We start from the raw sequence: 25904 nt of genomic DNA, 5'->3' as shown, positions 1-25904 counted from the left end.
GTGAGTTTTGTGTAAGATGCTCGGTGTAGCCTGAGGCGTCTTAGATAGGGCCTGCTTGCCCATTTCCCCATCAGCCTCGTCCATCATTGCTGCGTCCGAATCTTCGTTCGCAATTCGAGCGACTCTAGGATGAAAACATCTGCGAATAATCCGTGGTGTAGTGTATACTTATTCCCGGCTAGTGGCAGGTGCGGGCATGACGGGTTTGTCCGAGGAAGCAGCATACGTCAAGCAGTTCCCGCGACGCATCGATAAGCGGCAAGAGCAGTCTATCAGTTGTATGTGTGTCGATGACTAGTTAACAAAGCAAAGTGATATAAGCAAGGCGTTTCTAAAATCACCATGGACTACTTCGAGTTGGCCGGACCTCAATTCGGCAACCTCGGCACCCACAGCTGCTAGCGCATCTAGATAGGTAATCATCTCATCACGACCGCAGACCTCGGGAAGTAACATAGCTGCAGAGTAACCCCCGCCATGAAGCATTGATATTGCGTGCGCGACAGTGTCCAGGGTTGCATCATGTGCAGCATCAGCAGGTCGACGTAACCCCGAATACTGCTGAAAAATACCTAGGTAGAAACAACGCCTCCAGGGCTGGTTCGCGCAGGATTGACCGCAAGGTTCGCCTTTGCCTTACCATATGCACTATTATGCAATGTTGATCCTCTTAGTATCTTGTACTCCTCATGCCAACAGATGTCAAGACGTATAATCGAGAGGTAGAGATGGCTAGAACAACACAGCGTTAAGACGAATATACAAGCCGGTGGGTATCATCAAGAAGGTGTCCAAGTCTGGTATAGCCCTCTACCAGTATCGGAAAGGTCCCACACAGCGTATTTCAAAGGATGTCAGGTGGTAGACTAGCTCATCTAGGATGCGGACTAAACATTGGCCCGGCCCCGGGGCTACCAGAGATCTAAATGTTCACTAATCACCTACCGCGGCATGCTTACATAGAGTGACCAGCCTGGGGTGTTTCACCAGAACGCGTCTGTACCTAGGCAACTATCAGTACCGGATGAACAAACTCTCCTTCTAGCTACATTGCGTCATTCGTGTTAGTCTTGCTCTCAAGCACCAGCGCTGAAGAAACCCACAAAAGATTGTTAATGATGCTCGGCCTCGGGTTTTACCATCTCTTCGATTTCAGATCGGAGCATACATAAGGAAGAGGTGTGTCGTGAGTATCGAAGCTTTACAACTCTACACCAATTCCTTTATATCCGACATCATCATACCTAGGTAGCCAGACCAGAACGAATCATGTCTTCATCCATTACCTATCTGATCACCGGAGCCAACCGCGGCATCGGCAAAGGCTTCACCCAAAGCCTGCTTCAACGTCCAAACACAACTGTGATCGCCGCAGTCCGAGATGTCGCCAAGTCTACCCCAACACTGGAGTCTTTGTCCAAGGCCTCGGGTTCTAAACTCGTCATCGTCAAGCTCGACTCATCCGCCGAAGCAGACCCCAAGAATGCTGTCGCTCAGCTCAAATCCGAGCACGGCATCACCTCTCTCGACATCGTGATTGCCAACGCCGGAATCGCGCACTCGGGAACCACTATCGTCAACACATCCGCCGACGCACTCCGCGACCACTTCGCTGTCAACACCATCGGCCCCATCCTCCTCTTCCAGGCCGTCAAGCCGCTGCTCCAAGCCAGCAAGTCCGGCAACCCCATCTTCCTTGCCATCTCCACGGTCATCGGCAGCATGGGCGCCCAGGCAGGTCTTGCTGGCTTTCCAGAGGTCTTCAGCCCGTATGGCTCTAGCAAGGCCGCACTGAACTGGGCTGTGAACAGGATGCATTTCGAAGAGCCGTGGCTCACATCGTACGTCACGCATCCTGGTTTGGTGGTGACAGATATGGGGAACACCATGGGTTCGCCTGAGGCGCTGAAGGCTGCGGGTGCTATTACTGCTGAGCAAAGTGTGGGCGGGGTTTTGAGCACGCTGGATAAGGCGGAGAGGTCGATTTCGGGAACGTTCCAGAATTGGGATGGGACTACGCTGCCCTGGTGATGGCAATGTGGCTACATGGTCATCAAAGGTTGCTAGCAGAAACAATTGGTCTGTAATTCAGAGTCCGTTGGTCTTTGCTGATGAATACATGTTCCTATCCTGTGTTGCTTCAGTCTTGAGAGTCGTGGCTGTGATCAATGAACGTAGCTGGATCGTATATTAGGTCCACATCATAAATTTAGGAGGAGGTAAGGGTTATCTACACCCCTTATTCTGTATTTATCTATTTAGTGTTGCAAGTAATGGCATATGTGTACATAAACAAGTATAAGGTGCAGGGCCCCGCAGCCTGCTCGCGATTAGATAGGTTAAATTGGAATTGTAGGGCAGTGCAGATGTGAATAGCGTATTGAGTCTCAAGTGCTATCCCTGGCACAGTCATATCGATGAGTAGCATGTGCTATCTCTGGCACATTCATATCGATGGTACGGGCACGCAGTCTTATCGCGCCGCCACTTAGCCGACATATCAAAATTTTCGGTTTTCGGCCCACCCCGACACGAACCATCATGGTAGTGTAACAGTGTCCTAGAATCAACCCTGTCTCTATAATCCCTGGCATGGCAGTGACAAGATGGTGCAATAAGACCGTGATCTGGAACAGGTTATCAGGGAATTTTCATCAAGTGATTTATTGGTATGCTCACAAGTCAAACGATACTGCGACGTTGGAAGGGTGCCAGAGCACAGTATCAGCACAGGTGTATTAGCACTCGCAGCCGACTCTGTCCTCTGAAAGTTGCTACGATCGCAAGGGTACATTGCCTCACTTGCCCTGGAGCCGTACCTAAACGCGATCGTGCGTAGATCGTTCAGCGTGAAGAATACTGTGCAGGTGTCTTCGGAAACTATCAGAAGGCAATCATTGAGCCTCACTAATGGTTCGCAGCAGCATACGGATGTTGGCTTGATCCTATGTTTGCTGAACATAATCTCAAAGTCAGGACCGTTCATAGACTTGCAGATTTGGCTGGGAGCGATAAACAGGGATATGTAATCTCTCCACGGGGGCCGCCGAGCGAAGCATAACGCGTCTGGTTTGTAATATTCCGATTCGTAATCGTCCGATGAAATCGTACCACGAAGAAAAGGTAACCTCAGGTACGCGAGAGGCGTTGAAACTGTCTCACAACACCGGTAGATGTCACTGTAGCCTGCCAGTTCTGTCTCGTACTTGACCAAGGTAGGGGGAGAATGTGACGATGACGCTGATGCTTCTTCCGGTGGTGCGTCCTCAACTATGAGGTGCGGGGCTTTACACTTGACCGATGTTGGGACAGACCACATTGGAGAGTTCATATCAGATTCCCAGGAGTCAAAGGCGGTATACGAATCAGCCTCAAGTATGCTGCCAACGATGTGAACAGAACACAAACAGAAAGATTGCTTGCATGATCTGAGAACGTCGGACTCAAGCGTACTCAGAGTAGTGTTGTAATCGACCTGAAGGTCTGATCCATCTCCGCTAACAGCGAGCAACGAGTAAAGGATGTCCCGGCGTAGTTGGCATCGCTTGAATGCAAATTGCCGGATCAGAAAAATGATACTTCGACCATGTAGTTGCCCTGGTGCTGAAGATAGCAATCTAGTAATCGTTACGGGGTAATTTTCATGTTGAGGTAGTGACGCGAAATTCCATTCTGCATCTCCAGAACATAGCATGACTCGTTTCGCGAGTGCTACTTCTTGGGTGATCCAAGCGCGAGTCCAGTATTCCAAATAGCGAAATTGAGACCGGCCTTTCCGCTCCACCATACCAAAATGAGGGCAATTGTCTGCAACTGAGGTAGCGTTTTTCTCTCTATGCTTGCTCTCGATCCATTGAATATAGGCAGCAATCTCGGCACTATCCCCAAGCCAGGACAAGACTTCCTTAGCGCTGGAGAATATCAGGCCCATCTGCTGTACTTGGTGATTCCGCTCCCCAACGTTGGTTTGATCAATGCACAGGGCATCAATCCACAACCATTCTCCTCGAAGTCGATCTTTCCGTGTAGCAGTCTCGAGGAAGCCGTGAAGATTGCATCGTACTCTCGTAATACTGCCGTTGACCAAGATAGAGTGTTCATCCCCTGGTTTCCCCCAGACATATGAGAGACAGACATACGAGTCGTCGATGGACGCGTGACGAATCTCGCACTGGATATAACCTTCGAGAGTTCTTGTTGCAAGAACGCGGATCAGGCGGATCGATGCTTTGCGATGATCGAGGGGAGCGTATACGAATGTCTTGTCTGGAGGCTGCGGCTGCGATACGTCATCGGAGCTTGATTGGTCATGATTTTCCATCGTTGAACAGCTCAGCGCTGGGTAGATGCAAATACACCAAGCGAAAAAGTTTGCGCGATCATGGATTGTGGAGTGTGGGTGAACGAGGACTATATGTAGGACGCTGGAGCCTAGGCAAGGTGAACGACATAGCCCGCCAGTGGGGCAGTGCAGAGCTACGTAGCTGCACGCAAGCATCCACTCGTCCAAAAATTCGTAGACCCCCTCGTTTTCTTAGCTCCGCGATTAATCTGCGCCAGGTAGGCATGAAACATTGTGTGGCCTAAGCTGTGTATGTTCGGTTTCGCAGTCAAGGCTGTTGAATACCTATGCCCGCAATTAGGTGCAGGTGTTCACGGAACAAACATAACCCTACGAACTCCAGTTTCTCTATTTGCAAGTGCAAGAAAACGTCGATAACATAGCTTCGGTGAACAGCATCATGCTTTTGTTAGCTCATAGAAATGACATGATGCACAACAAACATGAGTGTAGAGCTGTCTGGGTACTGGTACGCGAGTGCCGCGGACCAAACCCGCTTGAGAGAAACAGACATGGTTATTGACTGCTATTGTTTTGGGAGCGCAAACCCAACGAGAAAGTAAATTGGAATAGTATTCATAAGCAGCCCACCGCATGTGGACGCTTTCTTGCAATTTCGTTGGAAAGGAAGGCCGACACATAGCTCCGTGTACAGGTCGTTTTGGAAAGCTGGTAAAGATCTCAGGTTATCTTGAGATCTTGAGTGGAATGAAGGACAGGCCGCTTTATATACAACACGAAGCACAGACGTCTCAGTCATACGTCGTTCCAGCCAGGTTTTGGATAGAATGTACCCAAACCTCCCTACGTCTCCATGTTTTTGTATAGGATATCTTTTGTTTTCGGAAGGTGATGCTCAAGATATATACAGCGCTCGCGGTGGTCTGGAATCTCCACAAGCCCAAGCAAGAGCACATATTTGGGTTGAGTGCAATTCTGGAAAAAGAGGGAGAAGGAGCCATTGCTCATATCGTTCACAGTTTTGGTAATACAGAACGGAAGTTGTCGAGGAGGGAAGCGTGGGAGTAAAGGAGTAGTACTTTATCTGTTTCGCAGCCAGTGGGCTGTTCTTGGACGCACAGAACATGTTGGCAGCGCATTCGAATTTTTGAAGAAAAGGGGAGGAACAGCACACATGGTTTCTTTGTTGATCAATTTGGAGATAGTGTCTTGTGAAGTCAGAACACGCCGCAGGATGACATGCACTGCCTCTTTCCACTTTTGATAAACTCTCTGAGAAGTGTGGGATATAAAAGAGCATTTCCGTGTCCAGCGGGAGGTTTATATACACCCTTAGCCAAGGCATACTATGTCCTAATGGTGAGCATCAAGCCCAGCGGAAGCACACACCGACATGCAACAGTTGCTTGAACTTTTTGAAAATATGGTCTGTTTTGAAAAAAAGGCCGAGGAAGCAGAAGACAGAGCCAGCACATCGCAGACGTAGGTAGTCTTTTGGGAAAGCTGCGAGCGAGGAGCAGAACACATGTAGTCGATTAGCCGTTCTTTTGTTTTGTGAAGGGTCGCTCTTCTTTGCACCATGTCTGCCCGCCTCTAATGTTTTGATAGTCGCATGCGCAAAAGATGGATGCAGAACGAGAGAGGCATGATAGTATATTATGTTCTTTTTGTACGCTCCTACTGAGCCATGGCGACGTCATCCTCATTTTTCATTGCCAAAATCTTTCGGGGAGACCGAAGACCGCAGCTCGCAGACATCATAAATGTGGATCGCTTTTTTGGTGCGTTGGGGCATGAGACTCCGAACAGATCATCGTGGGAAAACATCGATGTTTTTGTTAAGTCGTTTTGCGAAGACACAGTCGCACAGTCCGCGCATATCGTCTTTTTCCTCTTGTCTTTTTTGAAGGAAACTCAACACATGGAATGACTGTCTGGAACTTTTGGACACTTCGAGAAGAAAGTGAGTGATAAGGAAGGAAGTCGTGTAGACGCCGAAGGACGACTTTATATAGACCGCTTTTCGGGTGATCGTCGAGACGCACAGCTCCGCCTGGTTAGCAGAGAGATTGTGATGATGATGATGATCATCATCACCATCGCCAGCACATCGCAAAAATTGCATAGTCAACTCGCCAATGACACAGAAAAACGGTAATTGTGCTCCGATGGGAGTATGCGCCATGCAATGCTATCCTACCAAAACGCCATGGTCTAAACGCCTTGCACCAATACAATATCACAGCTCCTCCACCTCTCGCTCAACACTGCTCGTCCTCTCACGAGCCTTTGACTTCCCTTTCTCCATGCGAAAGCCCACTTCCGTCCTCGCGTCATCCGTCAGCCTTCCCCACTCAAGCAACAGCCTGAACATGTAGACCTCCATGTCCTCCTTCCTCAGCACCTTCTCCGTCCATACCTTGCCATCTCGTGCGATCTTTTCTGCAGCCTTGATATGACCCTCCATCATGCGCTTGTTCCTCGCCTCGACACCGTACCCACCGAAGTAGGCGAGCGAGGAAAAGAGATCGTGTAAGCGAAGATCCACAGGAACGAAATGTTTCCAGGCAGTGAGGCGGCCTTCGTACCATTCACGAAATAGGGCAGCTTTGAAGACCACGGAGTTGGACTGTAAGAAAGGGAGGAAACGGCCAGAAAAGCCGGCGCCATCCGCGTCGAAGAGGTAGCGGTAGCGCCAATGCTGTTTGAAGTCGATAGGATCGCCGAAACCGAACTCGCGTGTCTGGTCGATGCAATCTTGGCCTGCACAGCGCGCTATCGGACCCACTAGGCGGACATCAGTCTTTGTCTCGAGAAGCCTCTTGATGTCATTAGTGCGCTTCAGCATGTACTCCAGGTGGCCACTATGATCGGGTTTCGGGAGAAGGATCGGTTGACGGGATGTTTCGTTGTTCAGGAGATGTACGATTCGTTGACGGAGCATGCCCTTCCAAGTGCCATGGGTAGTCACACCTTCCGTAGTCGTCCCGCGCCAGAAGAGGACATCCGCTTTGTCTTGGAAGTGAGGATCAGGGAACTTTTCATCGAATCCATACTTGCTTTTGCCCAAGTAATTCCACGGTGATGGGTATCTGATGTCGACGAAACCGGGAGCACGACTCTGGCTGAAGACTGGAACCATATCATGAGTACCCATGAGGCTAGCAGGACTGAGATGCATGCCATGTAGATTGGCGATATCTGGTTGATGGCACGGTTCAGATGACAGAGTCCAATTAGCCACGAATGCGCCCATGGAATGGCCTTGGGTACAAGTGTGACAGAAGGATCTCGTCTGCCAATGCCGTTCTTTTCGTGCGCGCGAGTCAGGTGGGCATGCGACAGAACCGAAAGTCTCATACGAATGCTTGATGCGAGCGTCGACGAAGAAATGCGGGTCCGTTCGTACGCGGTCCACGTCCAGCCATTTTTCTGCGCGGTCGGCGCTGAAGTCTTTTCCTGGGCGAGACGAATCAGGGGAGGGGTACTGCTGTGGTTTGTCAAGCGCATCTCGCAGCCGCTCGTACGGTGCAGCCACGCGACTCTCATCATTCAGGTTCAGGGCAAGATCCATGTCTGGAAGCGATTCGGAGAATTGCTGGATCATGGCCGCCGCGCCATCCATCATCCAACGATGCGTACCGGGGACGTTGTTGAAGACCTCCACCTTCCCGTTTCTTATGCGTAACCCACCGACCCCCTCATGCGTAGCCAAGACAGTGGCAGTACGTAAGCGAAGATCATCAGCATTGAAGGACGAGAAGGGTGCCAAGTCTTGTTCGATGTTGTCGTAGTCATCGATTATAATGGAGTTCCGGCTAATGGCGAAGTGGTACCACTGGTCGAAATTCGGCGGAGGATCGCGGTTGTAGCGTTTCCGATAGTGCACAACGGCCTCAGAGAGGGATTTGCTCCGGTAGGCTTGTGATGCCCACCGGTCGTGCTGGACTGTCGCGATATCGATCAGGGTAGTGATGGGATGTTCGAGAACGGGACCGTGCCGACGATATAAGATAACACCAATGGAGAAGGCGATAAGAAGCACGATGAATCCAGCCGACTGGTTCCTGCCCAGGCGGATGGGTACTTTCGATCGTATGCGGGTTTCGATGCTAGTGTCTGTGACGAGGTAGAGGATGAGCGCAATGGTGAGCAGAGTCAAACACAAAACAAGTCCGACGGTGGATTTTGGTGGGAACGAATAGGACACGCCGGTGCCCAGAGCACGGAGAACGCCAATGTATGCAGAGGAAAATGCACCAAGGAGCAAAGCGCTCATAACGCCATACAATCGAGCCTAGGAGGTCAGCGACAGAGTACCAGATGGGATGTAGTAACGTACCGATTTGAGGAAACATAATGTCATAAAGGGTATCATCAACGATAAACGCAAAAGACCAAGGAGATATTCAGACGGAAAGGAGAGCATCCACTCGCGATGCTCAGGCATTGCGGGGTATATGATGATGCCGGCGACGAGAAGGACCAAAGAAGATGCCTGTTTAGGGTCAGATGTGTAATGGTGCTTGAAGGCGATTGACCTACAGTAAGTGTCAAGCCGACAAGGAGGTGATTCGAGGTGCCATCTGGAAGATGGATTGTCCAGTTGTCCGCCTCAGAGATGTCATCGTCAATCAGACGGTATGCTATCTGGACGATGACGCAGTCCAGCAAGAAGCCGAGGAACTGAAGGAAAGGAATGGCGGTTGCAGTCGAGTCTGCGACGGGACAGATGTAGTTGGAGCGCAGCGAGCTGGACTTGATGATGACAAGGAAGCTGCTGACGGAGAGCAGGAAAGAGGGAATGATGTATCGCGTGGAGCCGTCGAAGATGAAGCTGTAGACGCAGTCGAGCTGGGTACGCGGGCGCGTGTCGGCACTCCAGGCGGGGTATTGTCGCTGACTGGGGTGCCGAATACTGTGGTAGAGGGCAGCGACGAGGGGAAGGAATGACTATATCGGTCAGTACGGTTGGCAACATAGGAGAGGTTTGCGCACCAATGCAGAGGGGCCGCTGCACTCAACGTCCTTGGTGACGCGGTAGAAGATGGCTATGCGCCCGCATATCGCGAACAGCAGGACGGCCAACAGCGCGCCGACAGCCCGGACGCTCCATCCTCTCCGTCGGCCTGGCTGGCCTGCCTCGGTCCATATCTCTTCGGCTGCCGGTCTGCTCTGCACCTGGTTCAGGGCAATGGCGATATATCTTGTATGCGGTTGCGGCTGTGCACTGCGCGACGACCAGGCTTCAATTGCGACCACGGCGAGGCCAGTCAGCAGCAGGACGATGGCGACGGTGTGCAGCGGCTTGTCGAAGGCGAAGGAGTAGTCGACGGGGGTTGGAGTGCTCAGGTACCCGGATGCTAAGACGAGGCCGCTATTGTCTTGTCAGCTGGTGTGCTGCTGGTAGCCTAGGACTGTGCTTACCACGGGAAGAAGAGGGCCTTCCTGTCCATGACCGCCGCATTCTTCGTGGCTTTTCTTTACAGCGGTGGGGGGAACAAGTAGTCGCGACAGGCAGCGCTCAACATGGCCCGATGGTGAATTGGGCGACGTGAGCAAGTGATTGTACTGAGGCCCGCGTCACTTGGAGCACGGCTGCCCGGCACCTGCAGCCATACCACCGGGCTGTGCTAGAGACCCTCACACTAACGGGAGGTGGAGAAGTCCGTGCCCACCCCGAGTCGAACCTCTATTAGCGCTTCTGCTATACGCAAATACGCACTTCTACGACGCATCCCATGTTTCGTCCACTGCCACTCGCTGCGTCGACATCGCATTCGATGGGTGAAGGCACCCTGCAGTCGCCGATCGGACCCTGGGACGCCATCTCCAGGAACCGTCCGCAATTACATCACGCACACGAGACGGCTATCACGGCAGGTCTTGCACTGCTTCGCCCCGCTGTGAGACGTGCGCAACTTGAGATCGCCGCTCTTGGTCACCCTTAGCGGTATCAACTCTTCTTCAATTCTTCACCATGATGTTTGCCACTGCGACACCGAGTTCGCTATGAGACAGCAGTCGTCATCAGCCCTGGCGCTAAGCTACTATCGAAACAGCTTTTCTTGCGAGCGAATGGTGGGGTACCTACATGTCTTCAGACGCGGGAACATGCATGCGCCTCACTTTGTGGTGGCGCCAAGCACACGCGGCTGTCAGCATGTCATGCTCGTATTGGTATACGAATACAGTCATGATGGTGTCCACTTTGACGTTTTCGCATTGTAATGACTTCAAGACTAACAGGCCCAGAGACGAAGGAGCTTCTTTCGTGGTAATGCAGCAAAATCCAAGCTGTCGGCAAGAATTGGCCGAAGACCGTTACTGCCAGCCTGATGTCCGCAAAAGCGCCGTGGATTCAAAGGCTTCCACCTCCAGGCCTCCGGTGTGAATACACGATCTGTCCAAACTTCAGCTTAGAGAGGGTCTAGCTTTCCTGCGCGCCGATGATCGACATCATGTATCGATGGGTGGGAGTATCTCAAACGCTCGCCAGCGACATCACTACTATACAATATTTCCAGAGTTGTATCAACCTGATGTGGCAGGTACCATATACTGGACGCATACTCACACAATTTTCATTGAACAAAAAGAGATATAACGACCTGCAGAGGGGGAGCGTGGCCGCTGTCATATGCACATCTGAGGCGCGCTTGAGCTCTTCAGATATTTGAGGATATGCGCAAACGCTGTCATGTCTCTTGGACCCTGAACCGTAACGGGTTATTCACCAATGCCGCAGGCAAGACTTCACCCCGCCGTTCCTAGCACCGCTCCCGGCGTGTCGTCGTCTTCACTTTCACCGGATCACCATGAAATCTCGAGCGTCCAATCGACTAGCGCACGCTGGCTACTTCTGCTCACGGCTTTGGGTTGCTCTCTCCATCAAACACTACCTCACGACACACCAAAGCGGCTTCCGACGCAGTACCTAGGTACCCGATGACCGTCACTAAAGCTCGCGGCGCTGCCAAAAAGGCGAAGAAGCACCACCCACTCTCGTAACTAGCCTGAATTCATATACTGGCGGCATCAGTTAACACATTACCAAGATTCGGTCAGAGATTTCTTCGCTTATACGTGGGCTCACCGCGTCGTACGTTCTCGGTTCACGAAGATATGCTTTGCAAGAGATCAGCCTTCTTCAAGAATCGGTTCCAAAGAGCACGGAAAGACATTGAAGGCGAATGTGTCATATGCCACGAAGATCTCGATACCTTGACTGCAAACTTGACGTACTGCAAGGCATGCGGAAACAACCTTCATCAAGATTGCATGAACAAATGGCACGACACCAACAGCACTTGTCCTACATGTCGCGCGGAGTGGGTCGCTTCAGAGTTCTTCGAATCCATGCATCTTGAACATGTTGATGCCAACGGCTTCGATGTATACATTCAGTGGCTCTACGGATCTGGCATCCCGACCTACAACGCGGACAAGGGAGACGATGAACTTCGTTGCATCCGGCTGATCGACGCGCACATCGTGGGCGACTTCGTCAAAGACAGCATGTTCGTTCAAGCCGTGCGCCAGGAGATCATCATGTGTACCCTGAATGTCTCAGACGTCTCTCGAAACAATCTCACTGTTCGTGTATACGCGAACACCAATGGTGCCTGCGCTCTTCGAAAATGCTTCATCGACTTGTGTATTCTCAAGGGTAAAGACATGATGTCTCTATTGCCTGAAAACCCCGCGGGTATTGTTCAGGATCTTGTTGCACGTTTACTGCAGAGGGCAAAGGCTCGCAGTGACAAAGATATCTGGACCTTCATGAGTGCTGCTGGTCATATCGAACAGGATGACGCAAACAACGAGGCAGAGAACGAGGAGGACAACGAGACTAGAATTGAGAAGCTGGACAGTTGAGCAGAATTTCTGACTCGAAAGATGATGCTTAGATGGCGCCGTAGTATCTATCTCGCCCAGAGTGGTCGTGAGGGACAGGCTGGGTCATTCGAGCAACCACATCATGACCTCTACGTACTCTTGAAGACATTGGCTATAAGAGAGATTCTAGCCGTAATTTATGACAATTGAAGTGCGGTCTAAGAGATACTGAACTAAAGCGCAACCACTCGAGCGCGTGCCAGACGTACTGGCGACGTCGTCGAACATCACCCCCAATGAATAGTGCATCCAGTGGAGTCATCATAGCACATAACCCGGAAGCACACCCAGGATCCAGCATATCAACTACACACCCGCTCCAAACAGGCATCAACATCGCGCCTTCCAAAGCCTCGAAATGTGTCCTGTCGTCTCCGCCAAGCCGCTCGCATCCCACTCCCGACCTCGCATCCCTCGCCCAAACCAGGTTAGTCATCAAACCACCGAAGAACCACCAGGTTCCTGCATGCCACTAAACCAAACCCGGCATTGTAAACTTCATCAACCACCCACCACCAACCTCCTCCAACCAATCACGCGCACTACGCAGACGTGCGCACGACGCCCGTGGAATCCGGGTCGGAGGGTTTGGCACGACCGTCTCGCCGTTACGCACGTTTGTTTTTGCCGATGATGGGGCTGAAAGGCGCGAGAAGCACGTTAGAACCACGTTTACGCTTCTAGCAAGCACCTGGGCATGCAAGGCGCAGGTGGCCCTGCGTTTTTTTAGGCTGACAGGCGGTGGTGCGGTACTGGTGTATTCGGTATGTTCCGGATGGAAACGTGGGTGGAGGTACATATACGAGGCTATAGTACTTCGAGGTAGTTGAAACGCTCCATCAATTTCGACTTTCTTACCTGCTTTCGTGTGTGTGGGGGTATTCAACTACCAGGACGCTATGATGGATGCTACCAGCACCCCACCAGAAAAGGAACCGCACATATCCTCCCAACCCATCACCTGGAAGAACTGGTACAAGAAGATAAACTGGCTCAACACAACCCTCGTCATCTTAATCCCAAGCTACGGTCTCTACCTCGCCCGCTCCACACCCCTCACCCTCCCAACTTTTCTATGGAGTATTGTCTACTACGCCACAACCGCTTTCGGTATCACAGGCGGATACCACAGACTATGGAGCCACAGATGCTATTCCGCACGCCTTCCCCTACGCTTATTCCTCGCCTTCACAGGAGCAGGTGCGATTCAGGGAAGCATACGGTGGTGGAGCGCTAATCACCGTGCTCACCACCGGTGGACGGATACGATGAAAGATCCCTACTCCGTTATGCGCGGACTGCTCTTCTCGCATATCGGATGGATGGTGTTGAACAACGATCCGAAAGTTAAAGGACGAACGGACATCTCTGATCTGGATAGCGATCTCATCGTCGTGTTCCAACACAAGCATTACGGCAAACTGCTCCTGTTCACAGCCTGGATCTTTCCTGCCATGGTTGCTGGTTTGGGATGGGGCGATTGGTGGGGCGGATTGGTGTACGCGGGTATTATACGGGCGTGTTTCGTGCAACAGGCTACGTTTTGTGTGAATAGTCTTGCGCATTGGATTGGCGAGCAGCCGTTTGATGATCGGAGGAGTCCGAGGGATCATGTGTTCACTGCGCTGGTGACGATGGGGGAGGGGTATCATAACTTCCATCATGAGTTTCCGTCTGACTACCGTAAGTTGCTGTTTCTTTTGAACTATGGGAGCCATGACAATACTGATGCTGGAAAGGGAACGCGATTGCCTGGTACCAATACGACCCTACTAAATGGCTCATCTGGATCATGTCGAAGATCCCGGTCTTTCCTCTAACATACGACTTGAAGACTTTCCGCTCGAATGAGATTGAGAAAGGTAGACTCCAGCAGCAACAAAAGGCTCTCGACAAGAAGCGGTCGATGCTTGACTGGGGTGTACCGCTGGCTCAGTTACCGGTGATCAGTTGGGACGACTTCCAGACTCAGGCTTCAGCCAAGGGTGCTGCTTTGGTGGCTATTGCTGGGGTGATACATGACGTTTCGCCGTTCATCGCTGATCATCCGGGCGGTAAGACGCTGATTAAAAGTGCGGTTGGAAAGGACTCCACTGCGGTGTTCAACGGTGGGGTATATGAACATTCGAACGCGGCACATAATTTGCTGTCGACAATGCGTGTTGGCATATTGCGAGGCGGACAGGAAGTTGAGGTTTGGAAAACAGGTGCGGAGAAAGACACCAGAGACACCAAAGGGCTCGGTGTTGTCAGGGCTGGTGATCAGATCACAAGGGTAGCTGCGCCAGCTACGGCAGCCACAGCAGCCTGAACAAATATGAGGTCGGGTATTGAATCGTTTATTTCAAACACAGAACTCTGGGTCCGTATATGATCCTTATCTTACTTGCCCGAAGGCACCTCCTCCCACTGCACTCCGACCCATTCCTCCACATATCCAACTTCTCCTTCCTGGACATCGTTGGGCTTGCAGTCTCTGCTGCACACAGCCATAATGATAGTGCCCCATTCCATGCCGTCGAGGCTCATCTCATCAGCCTCTAACTCCGTGATCGCGTGTGGGGTCAGCTGAACCTCGAAGACTCTGTCCGCGCCACAGGTCGAACAGCGAGGGAACCCAGCCCCACTCCGTGAGCCTGCTGTCTTGACCTTTGCATTCGAGGAAGGGCCATTCTCCGAGTGTGGACCCAGAAGCTTGCCGATAGCATCGTTGTCGCTGTACAGGAGCGGCTTGCCTTTGTACTCATATCGTAGCACCTGCTCTGCATTCTCTCCGATGCGATCTGCAAACTTCTGGAACGTCCTGTCCATGGATGACTCAAACACCTCCTTGTCTTCTTTTCCACCACCGCTACCGCTTCCTTCGTTATCTGTGTCCATCCGCACGTTCGCTGGGATCGAGGGTGTTGAAGGGGCATCTAATGTCTCGTATTCGGCGTCGAGGTGGTAGTGAGGGAATGGCGTAGGGAAGGCTGAGTCTGCTGGCCATGGCTCATGTGGACGCGGGGGTTGTTGTTCGGAGGGAGGTGGTGACGAGAGACGAACTTTGGACGCGAATGTCTCGGGGAGGGTCGTGGAGGCTTCGTCTTTCTTCTCTTGAGGCTCGCCCACTTGCACCGCGGGCGCGGGAGTCGATGCGCCGAAGGGATTGGCACCTGGTTTGGAGAATGGGTTTGATGACGCTGCGCCATTCGGGTTGGACGAAAACGGGTTCGAGAAGGGGTTCGCAGATGTCGATGCGCCTGTCCCGTTCTTCACTCCGAACAGGGACTCGCCAATCTTGGGCTGCGGCTTCTCTTCTTCCTTGACTTCCTTCTTCTCGGCCCTGGGGGCGCTAACCTTGTTGTTGGCGCCTTTTGCGATGCGCACTCCGCGTATGCCCCTTACACTGCCCTCCTTTCTTCTACACGGCTTGCGCCGACATGTCCAGATGTAAAGTCGCCGCTCGTGGCCAGGAAAGTTTTCGGGAAGATCGCCGTTAAGTTCGAGGAGGAGGCTGAGGTAGCCATTGCAGACTTTGCATTTTGCTAACGCGCCAGAAGGGGCTGTCTTCTCATCTATCCAGCTCTACTATGATCGTCAGAAAGACGCTCGGCGTGGTTGATGACATGCGTACCGGTGCGCCTCCAATGTGGGAAATCGCGTCGCCCGTTGCTTCCCTCGCTGCATATCCTAGCAGAACATTCGTCTCGGTGTAGTCGCCTCCATCGTCCGAGGAATCACTATCATAGGGCGCCATTCTGGTTGTTCATGTGTATATTTCCACAGTTGATTGTTTGGCGGGGTCTAACTTTTTTGAATATGACGCGGGGCTGCTCGGTGGCCAATGCGCCTTTTGTCGCACTGAGCGAATTTGACCAAGCCTGCAACACCAACTCTTCGTCGCTCATCCACACAACCACCATGGGCGCCCCTTTCGACTTCGCGCCTGAGCGGCCGGATCACATGCAGCAGATCCTCGATGGACTGGATCGCTACAACCCAGAGACGACGGGTGTCTTCCAGGACTATGTCATGCAGCAGTGCGAGAACCAGACGTACGACTGCTACGCCAACCTCGCCCTGTTGAAGCTGTACGTGTCCCCCCTACTCTTCCCCCCATGCTACAAGATGAATAAACAACCACAACGTTTCCTATTACCCGAGGGATGGAGCATGAATCACTCCCCCGCTGAAGTTTATTATTAGCTCTATCTGACAGCTTTCTCCTGACTATTATTGTACCTCAAGCATCATCGTTACATCTGCTAACCACGAGGCTCTAGCTACCAATTCAACCCACACCTTGCCCGTGACGAGACCATCACCAACATCCTCGTCAAGGCTCTCACCGTCTTCCCCAGCCCCGACTTCTCCTTGGGCCTCTCCCTCCTCCCTCCACACGTCCTAGCTCCTCTGTCATCTTCATTACACAACCCAGCTGCCGGTGATGCGCCGCTATCAGAAGCTGTCCAGAAGCTCAACGAGCTGAGGAATCTGCTCGAAGGTGCCGACTACTCTACCTTTTGGTCTACACTAGACTCCGACGACCTGTACGCCGACTTAATTGCCGACGTCTCAGGGTTTGAGGAGCTGATGCGCGTACGCATCGCTGCAACCGTCAGCCAGGCGGTGCGCGAGGTTGACCGCAGCATCCTCGAGTCGTGGTTGAACCTCTCTGGAAGCGAGTTCGACAACTTCGTCGGAAGCGTTTGCGGGTGGAACATCGATGGTGCCAAGATCAAGGTGCCCATCAACAAGGACAACGAGGCTAAGGGCACCGTTGTCCGTGAGAACGTCAAGTTCGATCGTAAGTACACCAGCACCACGAACGTCGAGTCGCTGCTAACAAGCCTATCAGAATTCGCAAGGGTCATCAAGAGGGCATACGAACAGCCCGCATGAGCGACACGATTTATAGTATGACGACATGAGGCTACGGTTTGCACGGTCGGCGTTTGAGGCGGACATTACAGCTGCATCAGTATGCGACAGAAGCGTACCAGCTGGCCTTCGACAACCGCACAGGTTGATTTCGATGGCTCGCTATATACCCCAAAAGTACGCCGCTATGAGCAGGGCCCAGGAGCATGAAATCTCCATGGGCTAACAAAGATCCAATCACATAAATCCGACAAAGTTCAGACAAAGTTCACTGCTCCTCTTTGCCTTCTTTCGTAATCTAGATCTCCTTTCCGTTTCGCTTCTAACAACCCAGTCCCTGTCAGAAAACGGTGGATGACAGTCCCATAGGCTCGGAGAATCCTGACCTAAGCTTCTCACACTCGCCAATAATCAGCCGCATGTCTATCATTCGTTATTAAATGTCCGACATCTGGAGCAACTTCTGGCTTGTAACATGGCGCGACAGTCGAATTGAATCGTACTGCGATAGGGAGTGGTGCCAAGTCGATGCGCAACGGCCCCGTGAATTTCGCTTATGCGTACGCCACCTTTGCCTCTTACCAACCGTCCAACCCTGTCAACAACAACACCAAGGACAGCTTCTACGTGTTTACCATTGCGCATTCTAGTCGATAGCAATGTGGCGCGGCGGGTTAGCTCCTTTCGATCAGGTTTTGACCCTGACAGCTGAAGCTTGTTCGACATGATCACAGCCTGGAGTGTGCTTTTTGCGTTGAACTATGCAACGCGAGTCTGCGATTGTATATGGTTATGGTAGGGGTCGATGTCTTTTGCGCATTCCTTACCTTTACCTCTATCTTCACCTTCACCTTCACCTCCGTTCGTTGCGCTTTGAGAGAACCGGAATCCACATTCCTGCTGTATCTACCAGTAACATTGCGAGCTCATATACCCGTCCACGTCACACACAACATACACGAAATCTCCACATCACAGTCTAAAGCCCGTTCCTACCGACTTGGAACAATTCAAGTCGAAGCGCGCTGGTAGCAACCTCGAGCTCACGTCACACGCGGCTTCTCGTCAGGTCTCACTTGTGACCGCATCGGCTCAGCTGCTTCAGCTACCTGCAGCTTACACGGAGCTGAACATTCTATCAGTCTTGATCACATTCAAAAAGCGACTTGAAGTCTGCAAAATCGTTTATTTGTGCGACCTTACCCAAGATCGATAATACGCCGTCATGCCTCTCCGGCAATTCTTACTCTTTATTGTGTGCGCCATTCTCACCTTCGCGACCGCGCAAGCCAGTCCACTATCGTCACCACAGCAAGCGCCTTCTACCAAGCGCTGCACGAATGCCGTTGCCAATCCCTCATTCGAGATCCCTGTGCTGTCTCCGTGGATGGACATGGTAACCGGTTCGTGGTACTCTCGCGGTATATCCACCTCCCCTACAGGCGGACACTCCGGTAGTAATCTCTACGCCGCGACGTCGAACAGCTCAGCGGTCCAGGCTACACTCACGCTATCGCAATCCTACATCGATCTTCCTGTCGGTGCGACAGTCGATTGCTACACATGGGTTACAGGAAGGAGACCGTATGGGCAAACGCGCGTCGAAGTCTTCCTGGATCAAGTCAGCTGTGGAGAAGCAGTATACATGGGGCCTGGACAAGAAGGCTGGACGAAGGTTGGAGGGAAAGTCCAAGTGCAAGATGTACCTGGCGGCGTTGGACATTCGGTTGCCGTCAGTGTGCAGGGCGATGGTGTTGAAGATGAGGAAGGCTGGAGAGTGGCTGTTGACGATGTTGGTGTGATGGTCGGATGCTAGACGAGCGGAAATGAGTGGCATGAATCAAGTGATCAGATCAGGTTGAGTGGAGAGAAACCGGGCATAACTGGAGACTTTTCAAGGGCTAAGATGAATAAAAGTGTTTATCAAAGAGCAGCCACTGCCGAGTGAACTTGAACTATGAGAGACAAGGAGAAAGATACGGAGCTATGATATCCACAGAGGCGAGACCGAGTATCTTACTAAAAGACTTCGCGCTAGCGGTCGGATTTGGCAGCTGCAGTACTCTACCCAGAAGTATTAACTATCCCCCGATCGTCGATCAACCGCGATCTTCAAACACTTCAATCACTCCGGTTCCTTCAATCCAATCTCCGCCGCCTTCCGGTCACAAAACTCGGCCATGTCCACATCCTTGATACTCAGTCCCTCGGGCTTATGCGTAGTCCACTCAATCTCAACCCTATTATACAAATTCGACCAACTCGGATGATGCTTCCTGACCTTGCACTCATCCGCAACGAGCGACATGAACCGCCAAGCCTTTGCGAAACTGGTAAATGTGAAGGTGCGCGTGATACTCTTCTTCGCAGCGTTGATTTGCCATGCAGGAGAGAGGCTGGACACGCGTTCGGGTAAGTCAGTGGGTTGGTTGGCAGCGTAGATCATGTTATGTGCTGCGTCTTGTTTCGGCTGCGCTGCCGGACTAGATGACGGACGAGAGCCAGTGGATAGTGACCGGAACCCCGTACGTGCGCTTGCGTATCCCGCATAAGGTAGGGAGGTAGCTTGTTGCAGCGGCGGCATTTGTGTTTGGAAGCGGGTCAGCAAAGACGTTTTGGTGCGACAGTGATGCTGGCACAACGCGATGTACGATAGGCTGTGATTCGATGGTTAGTTGGGGTTTGGGTTCTGAGTCATCAAGGCAGTGTGCGAGGGGCGAGGGTCAGACGAGGGAGTGGCTTGTTTGTTGGTCTTGGAGTCTTGGGGGAACTAGTCGTTGGACTTACGGGAGAGCCCGAGCGAGATTTGGGGGCCTTGTCATGATGTAGATGGAGTTTGGTGGTGATGAGGGGTTCAAGTGCAAGCAAGCGAGGGTGGATGACGGCTAGTTTTTTTTTTCGAAAGAGTATAGGAGCAATTTACCAGACTGTACCCACAAGAGAAGAATGATTAGTTGTAAGTTGCACAACAGATGCAAAGGCGATGCATAGTGAGGAGCGGAGTAGGAGTGAGAGCTAGCTACCACGATACGCCTTGCAAACGCGCATGGACCAAGGGTCTCGAAGATTACGGAGTACCCCAACGGCCATGTATCTAACCAAGATTTTGAGGAAGACAATGAGAGTTGTGTAATGGCAAGACTCGTGCATGAAACTAGATGGGATGGGATGAGTATCACAAGATTCGCCTTGACAGCCATCGGCTGATGGTGCACATGCGCTTAGATGGACAGATGGGAATAGCAACGGCTGATCCGCGCGGCAAGTCATCAGCGTGGAGACATTGAAGGAAGGCGTACTGAAGCAGCGATTAACCTATCTCAGAGCGCAACAAACACTCCATTCGGTCCTTACGGGAGCTTCGGATCTGGAGACACATACATCCGATATACACTCTGTAATCAAACGCGAGAGACTAGCCCGTAGAGGATTAAGGTGTGTTTGACGGGTACCAGAGGGTCGGAGTCGGGGAATTGGTCAGCATCAGCGCGCAAAAAGCAGGTCGCTGGTGGGATGCAGTAGGCAGGTCGTCGGATGGGTGCCGAAGCCAGACAGAGAAGGGCGACAGGGCGCTGATTTGCGCAGCGTGAGATGGGGCGAGTCGTGATGGCATGAGGGGAGCGTGTGCCATGGATTGCATTGTCCTGCTGCGCTGCTTGAGCGTTCCCGAGGCCGACCTTGCCGCCCTGCTTTGTATATAGCGCGCATCGCCCTCTTCTTAGTCAAAGCTGCGTAATCCACTCGACCAACTGCATCGTCACGATACAGGTGAGCTGCCCCAGCGTCCTACAACCCGAGACGCGCAACCAAAATGCCGTCGCAACACTGCGCGCCTGTCTTGGCGCTGGCGAGCGCTGAAGCTGACTCTCACAGCACGCGCGCGCTCTCTTCACGCACTGCCGCCTGCCCTCTCGCCCACCACCTTGTCGCGACGTCACCACCGCCGCCGGACCGCCTCTTACCCCGTCTGCTGCCAGCTGCCTCTCTGCGCATTCCCGCCCGGCCTAGCCCAAACCAGCGACCCAGGATCCGAGCCCCAATTCCCACGCTGCTGTCTAATCAACGCCACAACACCCTCGCTGCGGTGCTCCCGTGCGACGCGCCTTGAATGAGCCAAACTCTGGATCCTGCGATCCAAGCTAGCACTGGCTATAACATGCAGGCATCTGCCGCTCAGGTAAGCTGCGCTGACTATTCAGGCCCGTTGCGCTGCTGACACGCCGCTTCAGGATCAATCCAAGCCGACCATAGAGATGAGTTAGTGCCCCGCGCATCCCTACCCTCCTGCCGATTACTAACACGTATCGTCGCGCAGGCTTAAGAGAACATCTGCTCGCTGCTGGCGCTGGACAACCCGGCGTGCAGCCTCTCCCCCAGCACTCCCCACACGCTCAGCATTCCCAGCACCCGCACACTGCTGGCCCACCACACGCCATCGACCCGGCCATTGGGGGCTCCGCCTACGACATGAGCGCCGGCCCCGACGATGGGAACACGAGCGAGGGTCGCTCCAAGGGACGGAGAGAGCTGTCGACATCTAAGCGTGCCGCACAGAATCGCGCTGCCCAGGTACATGCAACGCGCGCATTCCAATGGCACAAGCTAACACCACCAGCGCGCATTCCGCCAGCGTAAGGAAGAGTACATCAAGCAGCTGAAAGACCAGGTCAAGGAGTTCGAGCAGCTATGCGAGCTGTACAAGACGCTCCAAACCGAGAACTACCAATTGCGCGATTACATCATCAATCTGCAATCACGACTACTCGAAACCCAAGGCGAGATACCACCTGCGCCGGCTGGTGTAGATCTCAACCGGCCCCACGAACAGCCAAACATGCACCAACAACCGAACCCACCACAGCCGCCCCAACAGTCCGAGCAACCACAGCAGCAACAGCAGGGCTCGAACAACAACAATGGAGGACTCTCGGAGCGCCAAATCGGCGAACTGCAAATGGCAGCGCAAGCAGCAGCCGCCGCCCAACACGGCGCATCAGGCAACAAGCACACCAGCTCTGAAGGTTCGTACGACTACGCCGAGAAGCGCCAAAAGGTCGACGAGCCACCGCAAGGTCAGCAGCACCCTTCGCCATCCTCTTTCTACCCCAACCCAGACGCTTATTGAAGATGAAGAAGCAGCCGGTCCGATCCATGGCTTACCAGCATAGTAGGCTCCGGTTCCTCCGCCGCAGATTACGACGCTTTCGTCAACGAACTCCAGCAGTCGTCGAGCAAGCAGACCGCATAAACATACCCCCCGTCCTATCTGCTCACCTCCTCCTCCTCACATCTTATCGCTATTTTAATTCGCTTCTCAGCCATCCTTTTCTAGCCTCGCTTTATGATGTAATGCATAGGCCCTGAAGCCCGTCTCTTCTTCGCTCGGGCCGGCGGTGTTTTACTGTGCTGGGCGTATGGAGTACGTGTGTCGTTGACACACTTACCACGTTTTTATCTATTTCAACGCAGTGTATGGGTCAGGATAGACTGGACCGTATTTGTAGCCTCTCCCCGACAGGGTTCTGTGCTGCGCTGTGCTGTGCTGTTTTTAGGGGAATACCAACGTTTTCGGTGGCTTCGAGCTGCTTCCACCCTTATATCTTTGCGCGGTTTGAGTGACACCTTCGGTTTTGCCTGCAATGAGTATTGTTGCGCGTGTCGTCGCTGAGTCTGCTCGGGTTTGTACGGTACGATGTGGCGAATTGCGTTCAGTAATCCATTGCGGCCGAGTAAATCGCCGAGCGGATGAGGGCATTGAGACGACACCTCTTGATCCAGCTCTGGGACTGCAAGCAAAACGCTCCTTCCCTCGAGTTGGAAATTCACGAAAATCACTCATCACATGCGAAATTCTCGGCAGACTCACAGTGTGTAACTCTATAGATTACAATTTGGTACATTAAACGATTGGTATCATACTCCATATCATGCCCATCCGTGCATTTATCGCATAACAAAAAGGGACCTGATCAAACTGGCCAAAGGAAGAGAAAGCTCTAGCTGACATTTAGAAATGGGGCGTGTTAAGCGCCATAACCATAAGAAGACCGGAGATAAGACCAGCACCGGGCAGGGTGATAATCCATCCGGAGAAGATGAAGCCGACCTGCTTCCAGTTGACAGCCTTGAGATCAAAGTTGCAGAGCGCAACGCCAATGGTGGCACCAGTGAGACATTGCGTGGTGGAGACGGGGAGAGCGAGACGCGAAGCAAGGAGCACGGTGATGGCGGCGCCGAGCTCCATGCTGAAACCACGGGTGGGCGAGACTTGGGTGATCTTGTTGCCGAGCGCGCGCACAATGTGGTAGCCGTAGAACCAGAAACCGATGCCGAGGAGGAGACCGGCGACGACGAGGATCCAGATGGGGGTGTCGGCTTCCTTGGTTACGACACCAGTGGTATAGGTGTTGTAAGAACCGACCCAGGGGCCGACTGCGTTGGCAACTGCGAAGGGGGATTAGCATGTGTGTAGAAGTGAGGATTTCAGAAATTATAGCTTACCATCGTTGGAACCGTGGGCAATGGACATCATCATGGCGGAGGCAACTTGGGCGTAGGTCCAGAGATGCTCGACGCGGTTGTCGTAGACAATAGCGCGGGAGTGGACATCGGCGAGATCCTTCTGGGTAACGACATCGCGGGAGACACCCTGGAGAAGGATAAACTTGGTCCAGTTGGCGATCTTCTTGGGAGAGTAGAAGGGAAGGTGCTCGACGGGCTTCAACCAGCGCTCCTCAGGCTCAGGGGTGGCGGGGACAATGTGAGCAACGGCGCCATCGCGGGGAAGAGGACGGGAGAGACCGCGGCCACCCTCGACGTCAATGTTGTCGCTGTCAGAAGACTTGTTGTCGAGGGAGGTGGAGTGGCCAACAGCCTTCTCACCCTTGAGTCCGTCGTTCTCTTGGATCGGGACAGGGGCAGCCTTCGCGTAGTAGTCGGTGACGACCTGGTCGCCCTTGCCGGGGAAGTAAATGGGAGGGTTCTCGCGGTACAGAAGGGGACCGAGAGGAATGTGCCACGCCCTCAGCCTGGTGTCACCCTTGACAAGGCGGCGGGTGAAGTAAGGGATGAAGAAGATGTAAGAGATGGCAAGCATGCCGAAGAAGACACCAAGGATAATACCACAGGCCTTGCCAGCGCCCATCTCCTCAAGCGACTCGCCATTTGGCAGCTCGTCGATGATGAAGAGAGCGAGGACACCAGCGGTGAAAGCCAGGTAAAAGGGAATCAGGCGCATAGCCCACTTGAAGGGGTCCTTGCGGTTGTGGACACCGAACTTGATGGTCAAGAACAGGACGGCAGCGAAAGCGGCGGACAGGAAAGGCGCAATGACCCATGAGGCGGCGATCTGGGAGATGGATCCCTTCTTCCAGCCCCAGCTGAGAGGAGATTGAGCAGCAATACCGGCACCAGCGAGAGCACCAACGACGGTCTGGGTAGTCGAGACGGGCATACCAGCGATGGTAGCGACAGTGAGGAAGACGGCGGATCCGACCTCGGCGCAACCCATGGCGAGCATGAGGGTACCGGGTACAGGCTTGAAGGTGTCGAGGGCGAAGATACCGCTCTTGATGGTTCCAGTGACTCGGGATCCGAGGGCGACAGCACCGAGGAACTCAGTGAAGCAGGCCAGAATACCAGCCTGCCACATCTTCAAGGTCCTCGCAGCCACGGACGTGGCGTAGGAGTTGGCGACATCGTTGGCACCGTTGGAGGCGGACGAGGCGACAAAGGCGATGGTGGTGATCGCTAGGATCCAGTCGTACTTCTTCAAGGCGGGAGCCATTGTTAGTGAAGAGTGGCGAGCAGTAGCGCCGGTTGACTGAAAAGCTGAGGTGTTGTGAGGTGTCCTGACTGTTTGGTTGAACGAGTGCAGGGGAGTTTAAGTACACAGCATACAAACGGAGGCGTGGGATCTTGGCGGCGCAGATGACATTTCACTGCAAGTGGACTTTTGTGGACGTCAGACGGTGTTGCCTGCCTCTTCGAGGCGCGGTGGATCATCGAAGCCACAATATCATGCTATTCGGCTCTGGCCGTGGTCCAAATGCCCAACAGCACCTATTTTCTGGACCCTCAGCGTCGCTCCGGGGTGAGCGTTCGGGTGCACGAGACATGTGATTGGTCTACGGAACCCCCAGGGCTCGATCCACCCGCATGGCATGTTGGTGTCGCGTTAAGTCTCCACTGTGTCTTGTCGCGGGTCTTCGCCATCGCCTTGGTGTAACCAAGTCAAGGTGAACGAACGAGCGTTCGACGCTGTACCACGTTCCCTTGGCGCCCAGTCCGCCCAGCCCCACGCCAAGCTGGTCCTCCATCCTGCGAAATCTCTGATAACCCCAGATCGCTCTCTCCACTGCGAACGCCGCTAATTCTGCATCCAATCACATTACGCCGTTTTACCTCGTGGTAAAACCACGCCCTCACAGCGAGCTACAAGATTGCGGATAGCAGAGCGTGGTATCGGTATTCACGAACTACGGTGCCGCATAACCGCGTTCCCGTCCGCCTAAGTAAGCCTTGCAAGGATTGCCGAGGCAACCTTCGTCGAGCTTCGGTGGTTGCCATGTCTTGAGGCAAAGTCTTGACAGCCAGTCCAAGCCTTCCATTGAAGACATGTGCCCTGTCGTCTAGCAATGCCCGTCTGGACATGCAAAGAAATAAGGCATTCGGGCTGACCGAGTGGGTGTCATGACTTCGCGAGGAGATGATGATCGAATATGATCAGGGTCTACCGAAAAAGAACTGTGAGCTGAAGGCTAACGGTGACATACACACGCGCCTGGTACATGGGACCGTGTATGACGATGGTCGGATAGGCGCCGTGTTAGGTAAGCCA

The 25904-nt window shown here is 53.0% G+C and overlaps 8 protein-coding genes across 8 annotated transcripts; 5 read left to right on the top strand and 3 right to left on the bottom strand.

Moving 5' to 3' along the window:
- Positions 1-1269: 1269 nt before the first annotated feature.
- Positions 1270-2031, top strand: J4E93_000958 (uncharacterized protein; the record flags this gene model as incomplete). The annotated part of the gene is made up of 1 exon (XM_049338914.1): positions 1270-2031. The coding sequence occupies one exon, from the start codon at positions 1270-1272 to the stop codon at positions 2029-2031; it is 762 nt and encodes a 253-aa protein (XP_049204799.1).
- A 4511-nt stretch (positions 2032-6542) lies between these two features.
- J4E93_000957 (uncharacterized protein) lies at positions 6543-9759 on the bottom strand (the record flags this gene model as incomplete). Its single annotated transcript, XM_049338913.1, has 5 exons — positions 6543-8600; positions 8646-8801; positions 8849-9256; positions 9302-9680; positions 9731-9759. The coding sequence occupies 5 exons, from the start codon at positions 9757-9759 to the stop codon at positions 6543-6545; spliced, it is 3030 nt and encodes a 1009-aa protein (XP_049204798.1).
- A 1669-nt stretch (positions 9760-11428) lies between these two features.
- On the top strand, positions 11429-12181 carry J4E93_000956 (uncharacterized protein; the record flags this gene model as incomplete). The annotated part of the gene is made up of 1 exon (XM_049338912.1): positions 11429-12181. One exon carries the CDS (start codon positions 11429-11431, stop codon positions 12179-12181), a length of 753 nt encoding a protein of 250 aa, XP_049204797.1.
- Positions 12182-13104: 923 nt separating this feature from the next.
- OLE1_2 (stearoyl-CoA 9-desaturase) lies at positions 13105-14513 on the top strand (the record flags this gene model as incomplete). The annotated part of the gene is made up of 2 exons (XM_049338911.1): positions 13105-13885; positions 13942-14513. 2 exons carry the CDS (start codon positions 13105-13107, stop codon positions 14511-14513), a joined length of 1353 nt encoding a protein of 450 aa, XP_049204796.1.
- Positions 14514-14584: 71 nt separating this feature from the next.
- Positions 14585-15941, bottom strand: J4E93_000954 (uncharacterized protein; the record flags this gene model as incomplete). Its single annotated transcript, XM_049338910.1, has 2 exons — positions 14585-15769; positions 15819-15941. 2 exons carry the CDS (start codon positions 15939-15941, stop codon positions 14585-14587), a joined length of 1308 nt encoding a protein of 435 aa, XP_049204795.1.
- A 164-nt stretch (positions 15942-16105) lies between these two features.
- On the top strand, positions 16106-17086 carry J4E93_000953 (uncharacterized protein; the record flags this gene model as incomplete). Its single annotated transcript, XM_049338909.1, has 3 exons — positions 16106-16275; positions 16468-16991; positions 17043-17086. The coding sequence occupies 3 exons, from the start codon at positions 16106-16108 to the stop codon at positions 17084-17086; spliced, it is 738 nt and encodes a 245-aa protein (XP_049204794.1).
- A 4087-nt stretch (positions 17087-21173) lies between these two features.
- J4E93_000952 (uncharacterized protein) lies at positions 21174-22190 on the top strand (the record flags this gene model as incomplete). The annotated part of the gene is made up of 4 exons (XM_049338908.1): positions 21174-21242; positions 21295-21322; positions 21381-21634; positions 21681-22190. The coding sequence occupies 4 exons, from the start codon at positions 21174-21176 to the stop codon at positions 22188-22190; spliced, it is 861 nt and encodes a 286-aa protein (XP_049204793.1).
- Positions 22191-23072: 882 nt separating this feature from the next.
- Positions 23073-24851, bottom strand: J4E93_000951 (uncharacterized protein; the record flags this gene model as incomplete). The annotated part of the gene is made up of 2 exons (XM_049338907.1): positions 23073-23509; positions 23567-24851. 2 exons carry the CDS (start codon positions 24849-24851, stop codon positions 23073-23075), a joined length of 1722 nt encoding a protein of 573 aa, XP_049204792.1.
- Positions 24852-25904: the final 1053 nt, after the last annotated feature.

The sequence above is a fragment of the Alternaria ventricosa genome (assembly GCF_023758065.1).
Source record: "Alternaria ventricosa strain BMP 2768 chromosome Unknown scaffold_1, whole genome shotgun sequence".
NCBI classification, from domain to species: Eukaryota; Fungi; Ascomycota; class Dothideomycetes; order Pleosporales; family Pleosporaceae; genus Alternaria; species Alternaria ventricosa.
The sequence above is the reverse complement of the archived record's forward strand: the minus strand, read 5'-3'. Positions and strand labels throughout refer to the sequence as shown.